Below are 26,180 nucleotides of genomic sequence, written 5' to 3'. Positions count from 1 at the left end.
AGTCTTGCTAATTCTGTTTTCTGCCTCATTTATTCTATTCTCTCTCCCCTCTACTGTTTTCTGGAGTTCAGCTATTTTGTTACCCTGTTCTGATACTATTTTAGCTTGTTCATCTAGATGTGTTCTTAACTCAGCTATTTCAGCTTTCAGCTCTCTGATAACCTTGAGATAATTAGTGTTTTCTTCCAGAGTCTCATTTCTTGTTTCTGCATTTCTGATGACAATTCTTTGAAACTCTTTACTCACTCCTGTGACTATTTCCTTAACTAGTGTTTGGATGCTAACCTCATTATTTTGTGCTTCAGCTTTTGGGGGGCTTTTAGCTGGACTCTTGTCCTGGTTCATTTCTCCAATACTTCTTCTTTTTGATTTAACCATTCTATATAGTATGTTATGAGGTACCTCTCTCAGTACTTTTCAAATTACTGATCACTCTTGCCTGGATTGACTTGTGTCTAAGTAAGGTACTTAAAGAGGTCACAGTTGTGGAAATTAACAGTTGTTTCAATATTATTTCAATCCCTGAGTTGGAGCACAGTGGCTATTTGTCCTTTTTCTTCCCTGTATGCTATGGGAGCCTGAGGGCTTTTAAACTGTAAGTAGGCTTCTTAGCTTAATCACTCACTCCTGACCAAGAGATAAATCAGGATGGGGGAGAGATAGCAGAGTGGTTATGCAAAGAGGCTTTCACACCCCAAGGATCCAAAGCCCTGGGCTCAATTCAGCTTCTCTGCCAAGCTGGGCAGCACTGCTGGGCCCTGTGAGTTTCTAAGCAAGTCCCATATATAGTCTGTAGGTTCTGAGGCAATTATTCACCATGTTCTCATCAGGAGAACAATGTGGAAAGGCTGCCACTATACAGTCCCACTGCTAGGCCACTGAGGTGTAGATCTCCTCCTGAGTTACCTGGTCAGTTCTGTTCCCAGATGTCAGCACAGGGCCTCCTCCCTTGATGCTCCAGCCTCTGAGGACAGTAGCAATGGAGACTCACAGTTGCATTTGGTGAGTCTTAGGGGGAGTCCTCTCCTCCCTTCAGCAGTCTTTTCATTGGTAAAATAGACTGTAGGTGGTGCCTCAACCAGTAAAGTGCCAGACTGTTACCAGCCACTCAGTCTCTCCCTAGGCTCCTGTCTGTCCACGTGCCACACATGTTTGCACTTACCAGTGATTTGGTGGGTTCCTTAAGTTGTTCTAGTCCTGCCTTGTTGCAGTCCCAGGTGATCACCTTTGGTATTCCTAGTTGACCCTGGAGAGAAGAGGAGAAAGGAGAGAAAACACAGCTGCTGCTGCTCCATAGCCCTGCCTCTGGAAGTCTTAGAGTTAGTCTTATTCTCATTGTGGGTTTTGATTTGAATACCCTTACAGTGGTGGTGAACTTTTCGTGTCCTTCCTCTTCTCATTTTCATCTTGCTTTCTCTCATTGACAAGTGACAAGAGCTGGAAATACAAATGCTTAAACATTTGCTTAAACATTGTTTTATGCTTAAACATATGCTCCTCAAAGGAAAAGACCATACTCAATTTGTTTTACTAGTCTCAGTACTGAAAACAATAATAAACATATATAATTATTTTAAATTCATGAATAGAGATTGAGAACAAATCATCCCAGTCACTCCCTTTTTTTTCTTCTTGGATTCCTTCCAAAATTCTGATTTTTTTGTTTGTTTGTTTGTTTTTTAATGTATGATGTGAGTTTTGAAACCCTGGAAGGGAGCTCAACAGATGAGAGTCATGGTTTGCATGATGCAAAAGTAAACTAAGAAAAGCTATGATTTTAAAAAAAATAATAATAATCCTGTACATTACCAAACTTCAGTATAAAACCATTTATATACCTCCTAAGAAAAGAAATTTATCTAAAATTAAGTCTAAAAAAAGTAAATTGGATTAATTTTCTACTTTTTTTTCTTCAAGATGAAGAATTCAGTGGTCTAGTTTAGTAAAAGATCTATGAAAATGTCATGATAAAATATGCAGTATGACTCATATATCATTTAAACCTAACTAATTGTTTATTAGTGACTTAATATTGGTTTACAAAATTAAAAGCTAACAGGAATACAATTCCACACTAGTCCCACCAGAGTTCTGTGTCCCTATTCCCTTCACCGGAAACTTCAGTGGTTCTCCCAAGATCACAGATATGGATTGACAATTATATTTATAGTTTATCTGTCTGTCTATAGGTCTGTCTATCTACATATATGTTTTCCCATTTTTTTCTATTGCCCTTCATTCTCTTCCTTTCTAAATCACACCTCCATCTATTACAACTTCTGAATGCTTTTCCTTTTGTCCACTGCTCTCTGTGGATCCTGATGGAATTGGGCGTCAGAGCCTTCTAGTCATCTCCCCCTAACATTTTTCCTCCTCTGAGGGTTATGGACCAAAATTCTTTTTTTTTAAAGATTTTTTTTACTTTTATCTGTTTGCTTATTTGTTTATTTATTTTTACCTCCAGAGTTATGGATGGGGGCTCAATGCATACACTATGAATCCACTGCTCCTAGAGGACATTTTTTTCCATTTTGTTGTCATTGTTACTATTGTTGTTGCTGCTACTGCTGTTGTTAGATAGGACAGAGAGAAATGGAGAGAGGAGGGGAAGACAGAGAGGGAGAGAGAAAGATAGATACCTGCAGACCTGCTTCACCGCCTGTGAAATGACCCCCCTTTAGGTGGGAAGCCAGGGACCAGAACCGGGATTATTGAGACAGTCTTTGTGTGCACCAAGTGCGTTTAACCCACTGTGCTACCAGCCTGTCCCCTATCTATTTTTTTCCTGCCGGGTTATCACTGGGGCTCAGTGCCTGCACTACGAATCCACTGCTCCTGGTGGCCATTTTTTCCCCATTTTATTGGATAGGATAGAGATATATTGAAAGGAGAGAGGAGATAGAGAGGGAGAGAGAAAGATAGACATCTACAGATCTGTTTCACTGCTTGTGAGATGACCCCGCTGCAGTTGGGGAGCCTGGGAACTTGAACCGGGATCCTTGCATGGGTCCTTGGGCTTCATACTGTGTGTGTTTAACCCAGTGTGCCACGACCCCCAGATTTTATTTATTTATTTATTAATGAGAAAGATAGGAGGAGAAAGAGAAAGAACCAGATATCACTCTTGTGCATGTGCTGCTGGGGACTGAACTCGGAACCTCATACATGAAAGTCCAATGTTTTACCCACTGAGCCACCTCCCAGAACACAACAATTCTTTTGGGGAGATGGGGTAGTGGTGCATCTGGTTGAGTGCACATGTTACAATGCACAAGAACCTGGGTTCAAACCCATCCCCACCTTCAGGGGGAAAGCTTTGCAAGTGGTGAAACAGTGTTTCTGGTGTCTCTCTTCCTCTCCATCACCTCCTCCCCTCTTGATTTCTACCTGTCTCTAACCAATAAATAAAGACTTTTTTTTAAGGCCCAAAACAAATGCAACCCATGTCAAATAAATAAGATTTTTTTTAAAATTATTTTTGGGGTGCAGAAGGTAGGAGCATTGGCAGGTCAAGCCAAACCCCTAACCTGTTTCTATCTTTCCCTTGTAGGGTAGAGCTCTGGAGAAGTGAGGTTTTCAAAGTTGGTATGGCCATCCACCCAGGGAATTCAGTATGGAATCATAGTGGCGTCTGCAACTTGATATCTGAAAGGCAGTTAAGATATGAAGCAGGACAAACTGTTTAATAAAACAGGAATCGGAAAATAGAAATAGAGCAGGTGATAATAGGGAATTTAGGTGGCCAGGCAGTAGCACTGCAGATTAAGCATACATGATATGAAGCACAAGGATCCTGGTTCAAGCCCCCAGCTCCCCAAGTAGTGAAGCAGGTCTGCAGGTGTCTGCCTTTTTCTCTCCCTCTCTGTCTTCCTCTCCTCTCTCAATATCTCTCTGTCATATATAATAAAAAATGGGGGAAATGGCCTCCAGGAGCAGTGGATTCATAGTGCAGGCCACCAAGACCCAATGATAAAACAAACAAACAAACAAAAAACAGAATAGGGACTTCAGGGTAGTAAGAAGCTAGGAAATCTATTTTAGGTATATTCCTAGGGACCCATGACTTTAATAATTTTTGTTTGAGCTTGATAGTTAACATGGAGATGGACTAAGAATAGTGTCTGGGAAGATGTAGTCGCAGTTGAGAATAGAACTAGAAAGCTGCGGGAGTCGGGCTGTAGCGCAGCGGGTTAAGCACAGGTGGCGCAAAGCACAAGGACCAGCATAAGGATCCCGGTTCGAACCCCGGCTCCCCACCTGCAGGGGAGTCGCTTCACAGGCGGTGAAGCAGGTCTGCAGGTGTCTATCTTTCTCTCCTCCTCTCTGTCTTCCCCTCCCTCTCTCCATTTCTCTCTGTCCTATCCAACAACGACAACAACAATAATAACTACAACAATAAAACAACAAGGGCAACAAAAGGAAATAAATAAATAAAACAAATATTTAAATAAATAAATAAATAAATAAATAAAAAAGAACTAGAAAGCTGCATTAAGGCAGAGAGTAGCTCCCAAACTTGAAGAAAATACGTAAATAGAATTAACTGTTTACCACATCAATCTGACCCAGGCCTCATGTATATTTATATTTAGTACAGGAGACTGTGTAACCTCTGAGTCCTTGTCAGTCTGAGTTCTCAGTCCATGACCACAGCTGGGAACATTCTAGGCTGCACTTATTTCAGGACCAGTCTTCCTCAAGTAGTAGAGTAGAGGATGATCCAGCCTATCCTTGGAAAATGGAGCAGTCCCTATCATTGTTACTTTATAATGAGGGCATGGTACTAGAGAGGCCCTCAAAAGAGCATATGATGATGTTCCTGATGGAAGTAACAAGTCATGGTGGATATAGTTTACTGAGGCAAAGAACTTAATTATAGAGGGACATAATCAAGGGAAATTTTATTTTGTTTTCTCAATTCTTCTCTACAACCATGCCATGTTTTGTTTTTGTTTTTGTCTTTTTCTTGGACCTTTCCGAAGCTATATGCTTCTTTAGTAAACTAAAGATAGATGTGAATTTAAATCTGCCTGTCTAAATCCATTTCTAATGTGTGGATATTGTCTACAAGTGAAGAGAAAGTAGCAAAGACACGTGGGAAGTAGACTGCTTTTGCTTTTGTTTTTAAACTGTAGCTTCTAAAGTCAAAGAGTTTAAACTAACAAATGAATGGTACAAAAATGGACAGTTATCATGGTTAGGCCTTTTTTACCCTTTATTTTACACTACCCAATTGTTGGGTTGTATATCATAATATCACAAGTTTACCAAACTCTTCTTTGGTAACCTTACTTATTCTACTTCAGGTTAATTGCCTCGTGCTAGAAAACCTTTTATTCCTAACTTATCTTACAGAAAGCAATACACATTTCATGGTAATTTTGCCTGTGTTCTGGAACCTGCCAAAATGGAGAAGGCTTTAGATTTCGATGAGTAGTTGACATTTTGGAATATCACTTCCTTCAACTGTTTTAAATACCAAATAAGTTTAGTGTCATTTTCAGTGGTTATTATTAAAAATGGACTTTGTCATAAAAAAAGAAAAAAAGAAAAATAAACGTAATTAACCCCAAGGAGTAGAGGTTTGGAGGTCTAGATTTAATCTCTTTTGTCAATTTCTACATGACTCGAAAATCCTGTAACTCAGCTCAAAAATGTTTGATGAACTCCCTGGATCTTTCAGACTACAAGGTTCTCTAAATGTAATGCATGATGCCTTGTGAGGTCCTGCTTTTGATTTCCCAACCTTACATGTGTCAAGGTGATGCTTTGGTCCTCATTCTGTCATATATATATATATATATTAAATATGAAATATGCTTTGGAAAAAAGTTTGTGTTATCAAAATTTTAGACAATCTGAGTGTCTCAAATCCTGACCTCTACATAAATTATTACCTACAGCATCCAAAAGAGGTGGTCATATGAAATTTAAAGCATTCTGAACTTTGATATTACCACTGTAAGTGTGAGATAAGATACTAGATAAATATAAGATACCAAGGAACTATATGAAGTCAGTGGAAGACCTTTTGATTTTTTTTTCCTTGTCATATGTTTTCATTTATCTTTTACACTTAAAACTAAATTATCACATTGCTTCTCAGCCTTTTTGGCTAAGATAAACTGTTAGATTAAATAGTCATGACATGGGATCCCTAAAACATAAATTACATTGAAATGTGTAGAAGAATTTAGTCTTTCCTCCTGACTTTCTCTGCTGTTTTTCCATTTCTCTCAGCTGGGGTGTGACTTTGGCTTTGACATGGTATTGTTTTCTTACATTCCTCTTTTTTTTTTTCCCTCCTTCACAGGGTACATCCCCAGTTACTTAGACAAGGATGAGCTCTGTGTGGTGTGTGGTGACAAAGCCACAGGGTATCACTACCGCTGCATCACCTGTGAAGGCTGCAAGGTAATAGCCCAGTACTCAGCATCCCTACTCCCCTGCCACCTCCACACACCTGAATGCAGTATTGAGCCTGAACTCAAATTTGTACCAAATCCCAACATCCAGGGGCCAGGCAGTGGTGCACCCATTTAAGAGCATATAATACAAGGACCTAGTCTGAGCCCCCATTCAGCATTTGCAGGGGATACTTTAAGAGTGATGAAGCAGGTCAGCAGACGTCATGATCTCGTCCTCTAAATCTCCCCTCCCCCTCTCAATTTCTCTCTGTCTTATTCAGTAAAATAGAAAGGGGGAGGAGGAAAGACAAGAACGGTGTGTATTCATAGTGCCTGCACCGAACCCCAGAAATAACACTGGTGGTAAAACGAAAAGGAAAAACAAACAAACAACAAAAAAAACATTTCAACATCCATGCCTGGGATCATCCAGGTGTCTAGATTTTTCCTCTTCATTTTCAGCATATTCAAGAACTGGATTTAGGACCAGCAAGATATCTTAGCACATTAGAGCATGGGACTTCTTGTATTTCTGAGGACCCAAGCATAATGCTTAACTGTGCTCTGAAGATTCAGTCTCCAGTACCACCATTTGCCAGAGTTGAGTGCTATTCACCTCTACCTATCTCTGTCTCTTTCCCTCTCTTCTTCTCTTTCTCAAATAAGTAAATCTTTAAAAAGGGGGGGGAGGGGCAGAATTGGACATAACTTGGAGGTGAGAGTGTTTTCCATACACCTATCACAGGAAAGTGAAAAAATGTACTCATATGTCAGCAACTGTACTGGAAATTATTAGCACCCCCAATCCCACCCTTAAATAGTGATTTTTTTTTAAAAAAGCATTTTTTGTCCTAATTAAAAATAGCTAAATGAAGTTTTGTGAGTGTGTCTTAACTGATTTTTCAGACAAGGAGACAATAAAAATGAAAATAAGAAAATTCCCACTTTGAGTTTGAAAATGTAAAGGTATTTTAGTATGTTATCATCCCCCCCCCCCCAAGGAAAAAAAACCACCCATTTCTTCTGCAATTTTCCCTCCAGGGCTTGAGGACAAAATATGCTGTTTGCTCCTACTAATCTCTCTGAATATGCTCACTATTAAAGGTTCCATTAGGGAATCTCTTTGAGGCTACTTCGATTCAATTATGTTCTGAAATTATCCAAATTGACTTTCTGAACAGGCTGCAGTCAGTAAGTAAATTCTCATCCTCCCTCCATCAGCTAATTTTATGCTTGACCAACCCATCTTCAGGAGACCCTTAACAAGAATACACTAATGATCAACTGGGAGTTCACTTTATGAAAGTAAGCCTCAACTCATCTACTGTTACTCTTTGTCATCAACAGTAAGATGAGGTTCTGGCAAATGTATCTTGGTCCAACAGCCTAACCTCAAAGATAAAATCCACTATAAAGGTAAATAGAGTTTACTGCATTGCCCTGTGCAGCATTCAGGGAATGTCTTATGAATTCAAAAGTACATTGAGTCATGGATGTGTTAAAATTTCTCTTATTAAATGTTTGGTTTTTTTTTTTTAATAGCAAAGTTAATTATCACCAACATAAACCCTAAAATAAAAATATTACTAAATACATTTCTGTTTATTTAATGGAATATCTCTAAGCATTATTAAATGTTTAGGATAGTTCAGCCTTCCCTTCTCCTAAGCCACTTTGCCTCCTCTCCTTACACTCTCCCATTAACCCTTTTTCCTCCTAGCCCTGGATCCGAAGCCTCCCAAATCAGCATGTTAGTTCAGGTTTTAACTGAAGGTCCTTCACTTCCCTAGTGAAAGATTTTTCCATTCCATTATCCTGCTTTTCGTGTCTGAAGTTAGGAGGGAAAATTCTGAAAGTAGAGAGATGATCCACTGGAGAGAGGTCATTTCAAAGGTCTTAACTGCTGGCCTATTTTAGGAGGGCAGGGGATGTGCTGTTTTCAGTCATCCAAACCCCTTTGACCAGGAGCTTGAAATTGTTAAAGATTTGGCTAACAGTAGTCATTGTACCTATGATCATAATTTTTAAAGAAGCTTCCTGGGTACCATCCCAGCATGCTTCACTTCAGACTGTGTCCAGAGAAGTCAGTCCTGGAATGTCAAGCCTTCAGCCTCATTACACTGGAGAGACCTTTCCTTTCATAGGATTCTCTAATTCCATTCCAGGTGGTTCACTTCCTAACAGAGTCCCAAAACCTAGATATAGACCAGGTCCCATGAGATAGGGCATATGTTCACATGTATCCATAAATTAGGGCAAAATATATACCTGAAAGCAAAAGTACACAGTAGTCAGCAGTGAGTCAGTTTAATAAAGTTCATAATGAAATAGTGTCTACTTAGACTTAGATACCCTCCTCACCTACTTCCTATTACACTTCTCTCACTCACTCCAAAGCTAACCTTAGCAAAGCAAGGACTGCAAAAGCTGAATAAGGGCAAGAGACTGGCATCCTTTAATGATGACCCTTTAGTCACTGTCAGGCCACCCCATCAGCTGGGGCCCTATTCAGGGAGTCCTGAGATTCCCAAACAGACATGATGGGCCTAGACCTTGAATAAATCTCTTTCTCCATTGTTACTGGTCATCTCTATCAGGAACAACAAAATAGAACCCTTTGTGGGTCTCCATAGGACCTTGCCCTCAACTTGGATCAACAACTTGAATCAACAACTTGGATCAACAACAACCTCCAAAGGGAGGCTGGGCAACATACTCTATGCTACACCTGAGGAAGATGGGTCCTGATATTGGGGCAGCTTGGAACATTTCTACTCATGTTCCACAGAATGTGAGCTCGGATCTACGGGGATGCAGAGGTCACATAGGCTCCTAAGCTGAATATGGGCTCCAGATCACATCAAATCAATGAGGTTTACAGTCAACAATATTTATACCCCTTTCCCATATTAGGGAGCTACTCTCTTCCCTGATCCAGCTTTCTGTTCCTTTTCCAGCCAAGACATTATCTCCCCAGACAATAACTTGTATCTACCTGTATATCAGATTTCAGGCTTAGGGGGAAAAATTAAAAAAAAAAAAAACTAGTATTAGCTACAGGCCCTTTGGCATATAACTAAAATAAGCGTACTAGCTATCTACAAAATGGAGACTCCCCCCCCCCCAACTCTTCATCTGCACTAATCCAGCCTTTAGGTTCATGATTGGTTAACAATTTGTTTGGCTTTGTATGTTAACCTTTTTTCAGCCACAAGGTTCCAGAGGCTAGCATGATACCAACCAGACTTCCCTGGACAGAAAACCCTACCAGTGTGTCCTGGAGCTCTGATTCCTCAGAAGGCCACCCCACTAGGGAGAGAGGCAAGCTGGGAGTGTGGATCCTACTGTCAACACCCCTGTTCAGCGGGGAAGCAATTACAGAAGCCAGACTTTCCACCTTTTGCATCCCCCAATGAGCTTGGGTCCATACTTCCAGTGGGTTAAAGAATAGGAAAGCTATCAAGTGAGGGGTGGGCTGCGGAGTTCTGGTGGTGGGAATTGTGTGGAGTTGTACCCGTCTTATCCTATGGTTTTGTCAGTGTTTCCTTTTTATAAATCATGATTTAAAAAAGATTAGCAAATATTTAACAAGTGTGAAGCTAAAGCTGGAAAAATTAACATAAGAGTGGCAGACTGGGTGAGGGAGATAGCATAATGGTTATGCAAAGAGACTGTCATGCCTGAGGCTCCAAATCCCAGGTTCAGTCCCCTGAACCAGCATAAACCAGAGCTGAGCAGTGTGCTGGTGTTTCTCTATGCCTCTTGCTTTGCATCTCTATCACAAATAATAAATAAATAAAAATTTTCTATAGGAAAAAAAGAAACTTCCTGGGACTAGTTACAAGTAATTCCCAGCGATTATTCTTATTGTTTTTTAATATTTTCATTCATTTTATTATTGGATTGAGACAGAGAGAAATTGAGAGGGGAGGGGCGAGATAGAGAAGGGAAGAGACAGAGAGACACCTGAACCCTGCTTCACCACTTGTGAAGCTTTCCTCCTGCAGGTGTGCACTTAACCAGGTGTGCCACTGCCTGGCCCCAATCCCAGCTATTATTAATTGAGAGACTTGCAGACTGTCTCTTAAAAGCATGTTTTTGTTGAGTTGATTTAAAAATAATCAAACGGCATTACTTTAATAGTGTCTCTAGTTCCAAAATGTCAAGAATTCAAACTGGTCATTTTTCTTAATTAGCCCGAGTTTTTAAGACTTTCTCTTCCTAATTAAATAGCACTGAGATTCTTTCAAAGCAATTTCTCAGGTAAATTCTGAATTCTGAGATAAACTAATGAAAATTCTGTTTATTACTCAGTTCCCCAAAGTGGCTTTCAAGACTGACTGTCCTCTGCAGAGTACTTAACACTCACTAGCAAGCGGCTTAAGATCACAGAGTTTAGAGCCTAATGCAACTGAGGATTGTGATGTCCCAGCACAGAAGCTCCACCCCCCCCCCCACCCCCGCTTCCTCAACTTCTATGCTGGGACATCAGAATCCTTTCTCTTTTTTTTAATTTTTATTCATAAAAAGGAAACACTGACAAAAACCACAGGATAAGAGGGGTACAACTCCACACAATTCCCAACAGCAGAACTCCGAATCCCCTCCCCTCCCCCGAAAGCTTTCCTATTCTTTATCCTTCTGGGAGTAAAGACCCAAGGGTCATTGTGGGGTGCAGAAGGTGGAAGGCCTGGCTTCTGTAATTGCTTCCCCGCTGAACATGGGCGTTGGCAGGTCAATCCATACTCCCAGCCTGTCTCTCTGTTTCCCTAGTGGGGCAGGGCTCTGGGGAAGTGGGGCTCCAGGACACATTAGTGGGTTATTGTCTGCCCAGGGAAGTCAGGTTGGCATCATGTTGGCATCTGGAACCTGGGGGCTGAAAAAAAGAATTAACATAGAAAGCCAAATAAATTGTTGATGAATCATGAACCTAAAGGCTGGAAAAGTTCATATGAAGAGTTGGGGAGGTCTCCATTTTGTAGATAGTTAGTAGTCATATTTTATAGTCCAAAGGGCCCATGGCTATACTAGTTTTTTTATTTGTTTGTTTTTCTCTGAGCCTGACATCTGATGTGCAGGTTGATCTAAGCTATTGTCTGGGGAGATGATGAATCCTATTTTTGTTTGGCTGTTTGGTTGATTTGTTGCTTAGTTTTTTGTTGCTTGTTTTGTTTTGTCTTTTTGTTTTATTTTTTAATATAGAGAGAAATTGAGAGGAGAGAGAGAGTCCTGTTGTAGATTAGATAGACAGATCCATGTATACACACACATCTGTGTTTCAACACTCATGAAGCTTCCTTCCTGCAGGTGGGGTCCAGGTGCTTGAACCTGGGTCCTTGCTCATGGCAACATGTGTGCTCTATCAGGTACATTGCCACCCAGTCTCTGAAATCATGTTTCTTTTGTTGCTTCTCCTCCTCCTCCTTCTTCCTCTTCCTCTTCCCCTTCCCCTCCTTCTTCTTCCTCTTCCTCTTCCCTTTTCCCTTCTCCTTCCCCTTCGCCTTCCCCTTCTCCTTCTTCTTCCTCTTCTTATTCTCCCCTCTCCTCTTCCTCCTTCTATTTGATATGACAGAGAGAAATTGAGGGAGGAAGAAGAGATAGAAAGGGTGAGAGACACGTGCAGCCCCTCTTCACCACTGGTGAAGCTTCTCTCCCTGCAGGTGGCAGCCAGGGGCTCCACGTCCTTGTGCATGGTAATGTTCACTCTCAACCTGCTGCACCACCACTTCGCCCCTGGAATCCTGTTTCTAAGAGGACGTCACTCATAACATCAAAAAGCAGTCTTCCTGGAGTGGTTAGGCAGATCATTTCATCTAAGAATAAGTCATCTTAGAGAACGACAGAAGAGTTTTTCAAGTGAAACACAATTTTTAAGCATGGTCAAAGATGAAATAGGTTACTGCCATACATTAAATATTCAGTGTGTTTTTGAAAAACATTTCTACTCAACGGGGGTAGATAGCATAATGGTTATGCAAAGAGACACTCATGCCTGAGGCTATGAAGTCCCAGGTTCAATCCCCTGTACCACCATAAACCAGAGCTGAGCAGTGCTCCAGTGTTTCTGTGTCCTTCTCTCTACATCTCTCTCAAAAATAAAATAAGTAAAAATACTTTAAAAAAACAATATTAAAATATATATATTAAAAAATATTTCTACTCTAATACTTGCAGTATGTATAGAGACATTTCTGTCCATTTTATCTGCTCTTTTTTATAATTACTCTTTCTCAAATTTATTTTTATTCATGGTTTAATAATGGTTTGCAAGATCATAAGATTACAGGAGTGTTGTTCCACATTTCACCACAGTTCTGTGCCACCCCTCTTCCTACTCAAGGATAACCACAGTAGGTTTTGCAGGCTTGGTGAAAGTTTTGTCCATTTTATTCTTTTTTTATTGGATAAAAACAGAGAGAAATCAAGAAGAAAGGGGGAGATAGAGAAGGAGAGAGAAAGACTGACACTCGCAGTACTGCTTCACCTTTGATGAAGCTCCCCTTTCCCCACTGCAGGTGGGAATTGGGGGCTTGAACCCAGGTTCTTGTGCATGGTAATGTGTACACACATCCAGGTGTGTCACCACCCTGTTCATCTGAGTCTAAAACAGTGAAAATGTTTTAGAAATGTTGTTGATGCTCTGATATGTTTGTTTTCTTTCTTTTTTTAAAGTTCTTTATTGGGGGATTCATGGTTTACAGTTGAAAGTAAACTAAAATAGGTTGTACATATATAGCATTTCCAGTTTCTCGCATAACAGTTCAACCCCCATTAGGTTCTGGTATATCAGTTTTCATGCATCTTATCTAGAAAGACTATTGCCCCACAATAAAGTGTTTTTAAAAGAAAGTCACAAAATGTGAGCAAAATAGCAGCTTTGCCACATGTGCAACTCAAGTTTGAGCCTGGCCCTCACCACATTGAAAGAATTTCTGGTGTTGTCATCTATTTCATTCTTTCTTTCTGCCACTGTGTCTCTATGAAAAAAAAAAAAAAAAAAGAACTTTTTAACAACTGCCCAAATATTGAACTAGAAGGCTGCCCTCAACTTAACTCTTGTCACACTGATTAGCGCCTCATCTCAAAGTAATTAGCAAATGCACCTAGTTCTCAAAATGTCTGATGCTGACTTGTAAACACAAGACCTCCACCTGGTGTTTTGGTCATTTGTTTTACCAACTTAGTTTTACATGTAGAGTATGTTAAATATTTTCTTTCCCAACTCACTTCCAAAAGTTCATTTTTGTTACCTTTTTTTAAGTTAACGGCTCTTAACATCTTTACATTTACTAAAATGAAGCAGTTTCTCAAATGTGTCAAGATATGCTTTTATTACAGTGGGGAGGGGCCAGTATCTTAACAGGGTTTTGGTCCATGAAGTGCCCAAGAAAAACCACAGAAAAGACGGCTCTGGTTGAGGCCACACCCTACAGTGCATAAGGATCCTGGTTCAAGTATTCGTCCCCCACCTGCAGAGGAAGCTTCACTAGTGGTGAAGCAGGACTGCAGGTGTCTCTATCTGTCGATCTATTGATCTATCTTCCCTCCCCCTCTTAACTTCTCTCTGCCTTTTCAAATTAATTTGTTAATTAAATTTTAAAAGAGATAGGGGAAAAAATAAAGGAGCTAGCTACTTCAACTCTTTCTGTGCAAAGTATAAATCACTTCATTCATTCCATTTCAAAATTCACACAGTAGCCTTTTGGAAGAAATGAACTGGCTATCACACCTTAGTCTTGCTTGACTCTTCAGTGCTCCCCAGACCACAAGTCACTATCAGAGTCTGAGTGAGGAAAGGAGGTCCCCGGCTTCAGCTCGGGCAGCAGTCTCCCTGTCCCTGTCCCTGTCCCTGTCCCTGTAGCAGCTGGCAGTATTTTCTCTGGATGGTGTGGACATTTCTTCTTTCCTAGGGAATCTTGAAAAATCTGAAGATGGAGGTGTGTCACCCGGCTCCAACCTTTTCTGTCTATGAAATGTGTTTTCTTACCCAAAATGTCCAGGTTTCCTTTACCCTCGAGGTAGGAGTAATCCTCTCAGGGTGAATTTGACAGATGCTAACAGATGGGGGAGATTCACAGGAAAGCTTATTTCTTACGTACAAAGCAGGCCCTGCCATTCAGCCCTTGGTAGGATTTGCTCACCTTGAGTTTCCGGAGACACACTGTTAACATTTCAAATACCTGCCCCAGGTGTGTTATAATAAATCTTCTAACAGTCTAACAACATCATTCTGATTAGCATACTCAAGTGTTAATGGATACAAAACTGAAATATAATATGACAATCTTTCTGCTTGAACTTGAAACGTGAAAATCAGGAATTTGAGGACATGCCCCCAAATCAAGTGCATTCACTTCAGTGATTTCCACTTCCCACTGTTTTACCCAATAATAATAAGAATAAGAATAAAAATCCTACCCTTGACTTTTATATTATAAAACTCTTATGTCTGAGTGAAGAACATGCAAGTGGTACACAATCAAATCCAAGGAAAATCAATTGTGATAATTAAAGTTGGGGCTTAATTTAGATCCCTGCCAGTTCAGTCCCGTCATTTATCTAACAGGGTTGGAGACTCTCTGTAAGCTTTACTAGAGAACATCCTTCAGAAATTCTTTTGCTGTTCTGCTCTGTCAAAAAGACAGAAGGGAGGGTGCTGAGCCTTGGGGTTTTTTTTTTAAGGGAACTATTTATAATTTGTTCACTCAAAATAAAACAGCAAAATTGGCTTTGGTTTATACATATCCGCAGTTAAGTAAATAAGATTTGAAGCTCAGTAAGACTCCTAGGTTCCAAGCCAAGTTCTAGCATGTACTTACTGTGTGATTTCAGGCAAGTGATTTAATCTGTGAAGGCTTCATTTTAAATCCCATCAATGGAGATATTAAGAATGCCGTCTTTACAAGGTTGCAGAAGGCAGTCAGAGGATATGAACTGCATTTGCCACACTTTACAATGTGCCCCTCACAATAAGTGTCCTCGCAACTATAATTCCCTAAGTACAGAAGCACAGTTGCCAAAACTTGAGCATTATATCCAGAAAGGTCCTAGTGTATGGCACACCCTTGAGAATGTTACATAAGGCACCTGAGCCTGGAGCTAAGTGGTATCCTTTGAGAAAGCTTTATGGAAGCACTCTCCCATGAAACAAACAAACTGAACTGCGGGCGTATGTTTACAAATACCACTGTACTTAGCAAGAGCTGTGTGTGTGTGTGTGGGGGGGTCCCAGTGCAATGAGCTTTGGAGAAAATTTAATAGAGAACCAGACATTTTCTAACCCTCAGGTATTGTTGCTTAAAGATCTATCTGATGAGCTGGTCATGGGTCAAAAACAAGAGTTAAGGCTAATCTCTAAAGGTCATGAATGCATCTATTTAATTATAACTGATTCATTAGTGATAAAGGCTCCCGAGTGTCCTGCTTCTCTGTCTTCTATTGTAAAGTATAGCAAATGTCTACCTAGCTTTCATATGAGGTTCACAACAAAATTATAGTACTGTGAAATAAACTGATACACTTTGTATTGCTCAATGTTTAGAAGAAAGCAAACACTTGAATTTTCTGTTAACCTCTTTTCCTCAAATAAGTGCCCGAAAAATGTTGAATCTGTAGCCCTGTGGTACTCTTCAGGTCAAAGTGAGAATTTCTTAGATTTGTTTTGTGCCAATAGCCCTATATTTGACTAGGTAAAGCACAAGCCCTACACAGATAAGGTTCAAAAGCAATCCATCACTAGTGCATGTACAGCATGCTATAGTGACTGACTTCTAGAAAATACGAAAGTGTCATCTTGGGTCTTTCTTTTTGACATAGGGATTCTTTAGAAGAACCATTCAGAAAAATCTCCATCCATCCTATTCTTGTAAATATGAAGGAAAATGTGTCATAGACAAAGTCACACGGAATCAGTGCCAGGAATGTCGCTTTAAAAAATGCATCTACGTTGGCATGGCAACAGATTGTAAGTAATCTTCTTCCTTTGCTTCATAGTCAGTATTGATTGGGGAAGTTTTTGGTTCAAGGAAATCAAACAGAGGGCTAGGTATAGTGATTAGGAATAGAGGGCATGTTTCACATATATGAGACCATGAGTTTGATCCTTGGCACCAAAAAAAAAAAAAAGTCAAATAGATCAAATAAGCAGAAAAGAAAGCAGGCACCCTACAGATAGAAAGGGGAGGGGCACTTTGCATTCTCACAGACCCTTATTCCCAGCCACCACCTAGTGACTTCCATTCTATACCTCCCTTACGGACTCCCAGCTCTCAAAGTACCCACATGGTGGTTGAAAGAAAGTGATTCATTTACTTCTGCCATGTTTGCAAGACTGCCTTTTAGCAATACTCCATTTGCAACAAAGATTCATAACAAGTCTTTGTCCATTTACCTGACAAGATACAAAAATTGAACTTTATATATTTATCTATGGGGTGAGAATCTCATGAACCAGTCCTTTTTTTTTTTCCCAAAAAAAGAAATGAGAATTTTGTTTGTGTGGGGGCATTTTTAGAGACAGGGCACTGACTGAAAACACTGTGTTCAGAAATTTCTGAAGAATGTGAATTTGAGTGCTCTTGCATGAGTCACCCCCCCAGTTGGTTATTTGTGATATTTTTAGCCATAAAAACATTCCAAGCCGAAGTTGTCCTAGCCAGTTTTCCAAGTGCAAGAGCATATGGTGGTGAGATTAGCCCTTGGGGTCTCTTCTCCCCACACTGTGCAAAGGATTTACACCCGTCACTTTAATTAATCTAATAATAAAATAAGAACCATGTTGTTCAGAATGCATGGTCTCTCTTTTGCCAGGCATCGTGTTTATGATTTCTGCTGGCATGGTTTTTCATGTGTCCTTGAGGGATTTCAACTTTTGGTTTAAAAAAATGATAATAAAAAGGAAAAAAGAAAGCAGTGAAAAGGAACTTGTCATGGCTAACATTAGTATGTTAAGAAGGGTTCTCTCAACTAGAATTAAAAATCTGTTCAACATCCTGGTTTGCCCATTAAAGAGGACAGAATGGGGAATCTTCAAAGGAGGAGCGTTGTGTCAGGGTGTTAGGCTGAAAATCCCTGTTAATCTCCACCTCTGGCTGAGCAGGGTTCTTTATCTCTTGAAAGCTTTCCACCCTTGCAAGCAATATGCCTGGTAACTATATGTGAAGATGATTGATTAAAGTCAGATACTTAGATGTGTCACTATGATGAACTGTTATCAGTGAATACCCATCCCGCTGTTTGATTGATAAATTAAAGATAAGAGTGTCATAATCGAGCAGTGGCAGAGTCAGTGAAGTGCAAACATTACCATGGGCAAGGATTTGGGTTCAAGACCCCATCTCCCACCCGTACTGGGGAGCTTCCGGAGTGATGAAGCAGTGCTTCAAGTGTCTCTATCTTTTCCCCCTTTCTCTTCCCTCTCAATTATTCTCTGTCTCAATTAAAAGGAAAACAGAAAGAAAGAAAGAAAGAAAGAAAGAAAGAAAGAAAGAAAGAAAGAAAGAAAGAAAGAAAGAAAGGAAGGAAGGAAGGAAGGAAGGAAGAAAGATTTTTTTTAAAAAAAAAAAGAATGCTTATGAGGATAAAATGAGTCAGTGTCAATTTAAAGTGTGTGTATATAAATATTGAGTTTGACTTACTTGCTGGTAAGAAAGACCTTTTCTTTTAGAGAAAGAAGTGTTTGTTCAGTTTTTCTCCCAATTTTTTTTTTTTTTACACACCAGTTTTTATTTGTGCTTAATAATGCTTTGCAAGAGTGTAAGATTGCTGGGAATAGCTCCACACTACACCCATCACCAGACATCTGTACACCTAGCTTCCCAACAGTGGGCATCATAGGTCACGCTAGTGAGACCTTATAAGAGCTCAGGTTTTAAAAATCAGAAAAACAAATTGAAGTCCTAGATCTGTTACTTACTAACTGTGTGACAATCAGACTTAACCTTGCATTTCCCTTCTGTGAAACTAGTGCCTTACCACACAGATTCTTTTTAGGATTAGACTAGAGAGATGCACAGCAAATGGTCAAATGCAACAATCACTGGCATAGTGAAAACATTTGGGACCCGGAGCAATGAGTACAACCCCATATTCCCTCTCCCTTTAATAAGTGATCCCCAGCAACTTATCATGGTCCATTTTTGTTTCCTACATCTGTCATTTTCCCCCATGACTTTGAAGATTGAGTCAAATGTACAAGTTCTGGGCTTTCATTATTCTGCTTATATATTACCAGAGTCTTTGGTTCTCTCCCTCCTGTTACATTTGTTTGCTTTTTTTTTTTTTTCCCTCTTTTCCTAGCAGATCACGCCTTCATCAAGACATAGCTCTAGGACACTAATGTTTTAGAACTGAAGGCAAGAGTACTGGATCTTGCCTTGGCTCTCCCATGAACTTGCTGTGTGACTTTAGGCAAGACACAATCTCTCTGAATCAGCTTCCTCCTCTGTGACAGGAAAGAAGTCAATAATATCTAAGATCTCATCCACTTCTAAAGTGTTATGACTCTATAGGATAAAAATGTGAGCTTTCTATTTTACTGATTGTTATCAAGAGTCTAATAAAATGGTTTTGTTAAGGGGTAGGTGGTGGCACACCTAGTTGAGTGCACATTACAATGCACAAGGACCAAGGTTCAAGCCTCCAGCCCCCACCTGCAGGGAGAAAGCTTCACAAGCAGTGAGGCAGGTCTGCAGGTGTCTTTCTTCCCCCCCCCCGTCTTCCCCTCCTCTCTCGATTTTTCTCGGTCCTATCCAACAATAACAGCAGCAATGAGAACAGTAACAATAATGACAACAAGGGCAACAAAAATGGGGGGAAAATAGCCTCCAGGAGCAGTGGATTCATAGTGTGTGCACCAAGCCCCAGCAATAACCCTGGAGACAAAAAAAAAAAAAAAAAAAGGAAGGAAGGAAGAAAGAAAGAAAGAAAGAAAAGAAAGGTCATGATTCTATTGACCAAGCATTTGGAACACAGCTGTGAAATAGCTATTTTCAGTCCTATTTTATACAGGAATAAATGAAAGCTCAGAGAGCCAGGGCAAGACTTTTTACCAAAAGTCACACAGCAAGATATAGCATGGCTGTATCCAGATTCAAAACAAATCTTTCTATAACCCAAAGCCTGGGCTTCTTAACCACCACTGAGGTTGGACTGGGTAGAGAGAAAGGCAAAGTGAGCACCTGCAAAACCCAAGACAGGCCCAATCCTACTCTCATCAGTTTGGGGTTCTGTCTTCCTCTAGGTAGGCATCTTCAGCCTCCCATTTTCTGCTATAAATTTTCTCTTTTAACCCAAAGTTCTTCTTACTCAGAGGTACTTGGAGAGTCCATGAGGGTGGGGACAGAAGTTCTAAGAGTGAATTCAGATGACTGGATAGTCTGATTCATGTGTGAGCCTGTGGGTGTGCTACCCTTTTGGCCTATCTACATCACTGAGGCACCATCTGTGCACTGGCGATGCCCAGTGTCCAACCATCCCAGGGCCTTGTTTTGAAAAGCTGGCTAGGCACAAGGCTTAGGTCCTAGGGCTCCCAGCTGGACAAAGCTCAGTCCACGGGGGCATGCTGCCAAGAAGAGAAATGTCCCCGGTGGGACCCGCCCTGCAGCATCCACTGATTCTGAGGTGCACCTGAGAAGTCCCTGTCTGTTTTCTCACTGTCTCCCTTTCCCAGTGGTCCTGGATGACAGCAAGCGACTGGCAAAGCGGAAGCTGATCGAGGAGAACCGAGAGAAGAGACGGCGGGAAGAGCTGCAGAAATCCATCGGGCACAAGCCAGAACCCACAGATGAGGAATGGGAGCTTATCAAAACTGTCACTGAAGCCCACGTGGCCACCAATGCTCAAGGCAGCCACTGGAAGCAGAAACGGAAATTCCTGGTAAGCCCTTTCAGGGTCTCTGAACATCAACTGCATGCGCCCTCCTTCCCACTTTTTAGTCTTCATGACCTCAGGCTGCTGCTATGATCACCCCTAGGCTTCCTTCCCCACCCCCACTCCTATTTCGTTGAGGGGCAGCAACAGCTCTGAGAAGTTGAGTGATTGTAGAGTCATGCTTTGGATCCACATACCTGAGAATAAAATTCACTTCCACCATCTACTGCTTGTGTGTTACTGAACTCTAAAGTGGTTTACTAAATCCAAAGTAGGTTTGCTTTTCCTATTAGAAAGGCAACTAAGGGTCAACTCATTAATAAAATTCTGTACCTGCTAGCTGTCCTTCTATTTACCCATTTCCTCTTTCAGGTGCCCATTTGCACACATAGTTCCCTGAGCTTACTCCGAAATACTGTCTGGAAAATAAACCCTAGAATTAAGTGTCCTCTACCTCAAATTTATTTTTGTAAGAAATCAAAACGCCTAGCTTAAAATAAATATGTCCAGCCCAGAGGGACAATGGGAATGAGGAACAGAGGTTGTGGGAGAGTCAGGGAGAGAAAACCTGCCTTTCCAAACCCTTGGAGTTTTCATATTTGATGATGTTTTGTTGTGTGTTTTTGTTTTGTCTTTATATATATTAAAAAAATAAGTTATGAGAGTCCTCCCCATTCATTTCTCATTTGAATATCATAGTTGAGGTAGGCCAGAAAAATTATTCCAATTTTTCAAATGTGTAAAACAAAAACCAAGATCACACAACTTAGAAAGTGGCTGAGCCAGACTCCAAAGCCAACTGGGACTTCCTGGCTCAGCAGCCAGGTCCTCCACCCACCTCACCAGATGGGCTTCACCTCCCACCACCAACTGATTTCTGACCATCTCAAAGAGTGGCCCTGCTCTCTATTCATAACATGAACCCCTTAAGAGTGCCCCCACTGAACCCCAGCATCAGATACCCTGTGGGTCTGTTTTTATCCCCAGAGCACAGTTGCATAGCTCTATGTATTTCCCAATTTCCCTTTTATCTCAGCATCATCATTATAATGGGAGTGTGTGTGTGTGTGTGTGTGTGTGTGTGTGTGTGTAAACAGTATAACAGCAAGCTTAATGGAGTTGTTTTTAGAAAGGAAACAATTACCCATAATTCATCTGTCATCAGTTACTTTCATTGTTATAGTGTAGTGGTTTTCCAAAACATTTTGTTGATGGCTTCCACTAATGTGATGTTAACAGACAATTAGACGGTCCATCCCAAGTGCCAGGTAGGACTCTAAGAGTTTCCATAAATTAACTATACTAACTCAGCAGGGGAGATGTAGCTGTTAGCTCTATTGTTTAAAGGAGTGAAGTTAATGTGTCAAGTTAAGGACAAGCTGCAGCAGCTAGTGAGTAACAGTGTTGAACTCAGTCTTAGCTGCAGGATCGATGTTCTTCATGCTGCGTGGGGTGACTTAGTCACTTACACTAACCCAGAGAACCTCAGGAGCATGTGACCTCATCACACACTGAACAGCACCCTCAGCTCTACCCTGGTATATCTGCCAGGAAACTTAAGATATGCAACTTCAGAACAGATAAATCAGTGACCCATTATAGATGGGGCATAGCAAGATAGAGCCTTGCCTAGTCCCAAGACCAAACCTGCCCTTTTCCAGAAGGTACCAGCCATAAATATACATTGTGGAAATCATTTCTAGACCTGGTGCTGCCATCTGATTTCAAAGAAATGATCAGTTGAACTCTAAGTAAAGTGGAAGATTGGGTGCATATTCTGGTCTTCTAAGGAATGTTATCTTTCTGCTTTCTTTAAACCCAACAGAAGATGGGAAGTGGAAAGACAGCTCAGCTGGGAGGGTGCCTGCTTTGCCATACATGCAGCTCAGGTTCAAGGCCAGCCCCCACTGCACTGGGGACGAGTTTCAATGCTTTCATGCATTTCCCTCTCTCCTCCTGTTTCTTGATCTCTGTCTCTCTATCTCTCTCTCTCTCTCTTATTTCCAGTGCTTCAGAAAGAAAGAAAGAGGTACAGAAACAGAAAGAAAGACACCATAGCACTGAAGTTCCCTCCAGTATGGTAGAGCATGGGCTTAAACTTGAGTCGTGTGTGTGGCAAAGTAGGCACACTGTTCAGGTGAACTGCTTCTCTCTGTGTGTGTGTGTGTGTGTGTGTGTGTGTGTGTGTGTGTGTGTGTCTGTCTGTCTGTCTGTCTGTCTGTCTGTCTTTTATTTGATAGAGCAGAGAGAATTTGAGAGGAAAAGAGGAGATAGAAAGGGAGAGAAAAAGAGAGACACCTACAGCACTGCTTCACTGCACTTGCAGATTCCCCCAGCCCCACACACTGCAGTGGGGTGCAGGGGCTTGAACCCAGGTCCCTGTGCATGGTAACCTGTACACTCAGCTGAGTGTGCCACTGCCTGGCCCCCTGGTGACCTGTTTTGTACGCCTCTTTATCTTTCTCTTTCTATCTGGAACAGTTAACCCTGAGCAGTAAAGGCCTATGATGACAAAATAATAATAACAAAAATAATGTACTATATTAAAAGGGGGTTGGATACCAATCTAACTAAACCAGTTTTCAATTGTCACTAAATTGTTTCTTAACTGATTCTAAATACTTGTTCTTTTATTTATAAAAGCACTTGTTGAGTGTTACTATGTGCCAGAAATTGAGTCAGCCATATCACAGGAAAGGAAGACCGACAAAAAGGGTTGAACAAGTAACACAAATGCAGGTAGCACTAAGAGCAATGAGGGAAGTAGACATCATGATGAAAAAAAAAAAAAAAAAACTGGTCACAAAGAGAGACTTCACTTCTCCAAATAGTGTTATCAGAACGGGTTTCTCTGAGGAGGCTTCTCTGACACTGAGTGCCAAAAGCCCAAATCTACAAGGTAAAAGGCAGCCAGACCTCTCTGAGTCAGAGTCTCTCTGATGAAGACAGCACACAGTCTCTCTGATAATTAAGACAGCAGGATCTGCACTTTTAACTCAAAGGCTCTGAGTTGTTTCATCAGTTTGTTCGTCTTTAGGGGGAGAAAAGTTTATAATACACAACGGTTTACTAATTAATGCCTCTGAGCTGCCTCCCCAGCCCAATTTTTTTAATCTTAAATTTTTTAATCTTAAATTTTTTTATCTTTATTTATTTATTGGAAAGAAACAGCCAGAAATTGAGAGGAAAGGGGGCGATAAAGAAGGAGAGAGACAGAGAGACACCTGCAGCCCTACTTTGCCACTCACAAAGCTCTCCCCCTGCACGCGGGAACCGGCAGCTTGAACCCAGGTCCTCGCACCTTGTAACATGTGCGCTCAACCAGGTGTGCCGCCACCTGGTGCCCCCAAAATGTTTTCTTAACTTCATTTATTTTATTTGATAGAACAGAGATAAATTGAGAGGAAGGTGGAGAGAGAGAGAGAAAGAGAGAGAGAGACCCCTACAGCCCTGCTTTACCACTCATGAAGCATTCCCCCTGCAGGTAGAGGGCTGGGGGCTTGAACTGGGGTCTTTGTGCATGGCAGTGCGTGCACTTGACCAGGTGCACCACCACCTGCCCCCCCCCCCAGAACGGATATTCTTTTTTTAAAAAAATATTTATTTTATTTATTTATTCCCTTTGGTTGCCCTTGTTGTTTTATTGTTGTAGTTATTATTGTTGTTGTCGTTGTTGGATAGGACAGAGAGAAATGGAGAGAGGAGGGGAAGACAGAGAGGAGGAGAGAAAGATAGACACCTGCAGACCTGCTTCACCGCCTGTGAAGCGACTCCCCTGCAGGTGGGGAGCCGGGGTTCGAACCGGGATCCTTATGCCGGTCCTTGTGCTTTGCGCCACCTGCGCTTAACCCGCTGCGCTACAGCCCGACTCCCCAGAACCGATATTCTTTACCACATCAACCACAATTTTTTAAAAAGGGATATTAATAGGCTGCTTGTTAAAGTGTTGGAGTGCTGTGATGATAACAGCAAGTTCAGCTCTCTAAGTGGAGGTCTGTGGGTCAGTTAAAAAATGATGCCACTGTGAACCATTGTGCCAGGTAAAGGCAACCTTCCCACTCTACCCCTATCCGTCTGAGAAGCCCGTAATCACACTGGACAGAGCGGTGAGGAAATACAAGACAACAGCTGGATAGGTAACAATGCAAGTCCTTTGAGTAGGTTATTATTAGGCGGAGTGAAGTCTGTCTCCCAGGTTAGAAAGGATCTTGGTTGTTGTGCTACCATCACACTTAGAATAGCTGGCCTTATGTAGTTTTTTTTTTTTTCTGTTTTGTTTTTATTTATACGTCTTTTTTCTTTTTTTTGCCTCCACGGTTATTGCTAGGGCTCGGTGCCAACACTATAAATCCACTACTCCTGACAGCCATTTTCTTCCTTTTTATTGGCTAGGACAGAGAGAAATTGAGAGGGGAGGGGGAGGTAGACAGGGTAAGATAGACACCTGCAGACCTGCTTCACTACTTGTGAAGCAACCCCCCAAACCTCCCTCACCCCCCAACCCCTGCAGGTGGGGAGCCGGGGGCTCAAACCCAGATCCTTGCATGGGTCCTTACACTTCATACTATGTGCACTTAACTGGGTGCACCACTGCCGAGACCCCTATATGTCTAACTCTTCCATGAAGGAAAGGCATCATGGAGCAAAGACATCCATGCCAATTCCTGAGTGGTGTTTCAGCCCAACTTTTTGTTGTTATGCATTGTCAAGATAGGATAGATGTCAAAACCCTGCTCCACAATCTGTGGAGCTCCCTGGTACTGCTCTCAGTGTTCCCATGTGGTGGCAGGATTCAGGCCAAGGCCTTTCATACACAGAAAGGTGTATGCTCAACCAGGTGAACTATTTCCAAGCCCAAATTCTCTCCTTCCAGTTACCCCAGTCATTCTCTCCTATGGAGAGTTAAAGAGTCTGTTCCCCTCCCACCGTTAATCTGGACTGGTCTGTGATTTCTATAAATTATGGATTCTAGCAGAAGTAATGATTGGCAATTTCTATGGCTAAATCATAAGGAACCTTGAGCTTTGAGTTTCCACTTAGTTACGTTGGAAGAGGAGAGGTTATCTGGTTTCTCTGAAGGAAGCCAGCTACCATTACCATGTACCATGGGAAAATATATATATGGAAGCCCAAATTGACCCTTGAGAAAACCTTGTGGAAACAGTCCCAACCAGTCCAGACATGAGACAGAGAGAGAGAGAGTGAGAGAGAGAGAGAGAGAGAGAGAGAGAGAGAGAGAGAAAGAAAGAAAGAAAGAAAGAAAGAAAGAAAGAAAGAAAGAAAGAAGAAACTGCCAGTACCATTTGGTGACAGTGATATAAAGGACTCCTGGTGAGAATCATCTATTCAATCCCCAGAATTCTCACAGAAAAAAGAAAAATGTGTTGATTTCAGTCACTAAGTCTCAAGGTGGTTTGTGACACAGAGGTAGGTAACCAGAGTAGAACGCAGTAAATATTTGCCGATTGCTACATATTGTTCCCCTGGCCCATCCTCAGAGACAGTACAGTTAAGCCTGGTATCTCAGCCAGTTTACATATTTATACACGCTCCTGGCAGAAGCACGATTCCAGTTGAGTATTTATGCTTAGGATAAAAATCTCTCTCTTTTGAGTGGTAACTTAGCCCTGCAAAGACATTAAGAGTCTTTCCCTAGGGCCTGGGTAGTGATTCACCCTGTGGAGCATATACCTGTCACCATGTATGTAGACCTGTGTTCAAGACCCCGGTCCCTACCTGGAAGAGGAGGAGAAGCTTCATGAGTGACAGGGCAGTGTTGCAGGTCTCTCTCTCTCTCTCTCTCTCTCTCTCTCTCTCTCCATTTGTCAAAACCGAAAGAAAAATAAAAAATGGCCACCGGGAATGGCAAAGCTGTGCAGGCATGAATGCCAGTGATAACCCTGG

General features: G+C 41.3%; 1 protein-coding gene across 15 annotated transcripts in view; it reads left to right on the top strand.

Moving 5' to 3' along the window:
* Window positions 1–26,180, top strand: part of THRB (thyroid hormone receptor beta) — a 480,256-nt gene that overhangs the window by 428,936 nt on the left and 25,140 nt on the right. For all 15 annotated transcript variants that reach the window (XM_060180429.1, XM_060180427.1, XM_060180435.1 and 12 more), the window contains 3 exons: window positions 6,314–6,414; window positions 16,224–16,371; window positions 20,077–20,282. In XM_060180429.1, the coding sequence (XP_060036412.1) occupies window positions 6,314–6,414; window positions 16,224–16,371; window positions 20,077–20,282 (455 nt within the window). The remainder of the gene's footprint in view (window positions 1–6,313; window positions 6,415–16,223; window positions 16,372–20,076; window positions 20,283–26,180) is intronic.

The sequence above is a fragment of the Erinaceus europaeus genome, chromosome 21, assembly GCF_950295315.1.
Source record: "Erinaceus europaeus chromosome 21, mEriEur2.1, whole genome shotgun sequence".
Classification (NCBI taxonomy): domain Eukaryota; kingdom Metazoa; phylum Chordata; class Mammalia; order Eulipotyphla; family Erinaceidae; genus Erinaceus; species Erinaceus europaeus.
The sequence above is the reverse complement of the archived record's forward strand: the minus strand, read 5'-3'. Positions and strand labels throughout refer to the sequence as shown.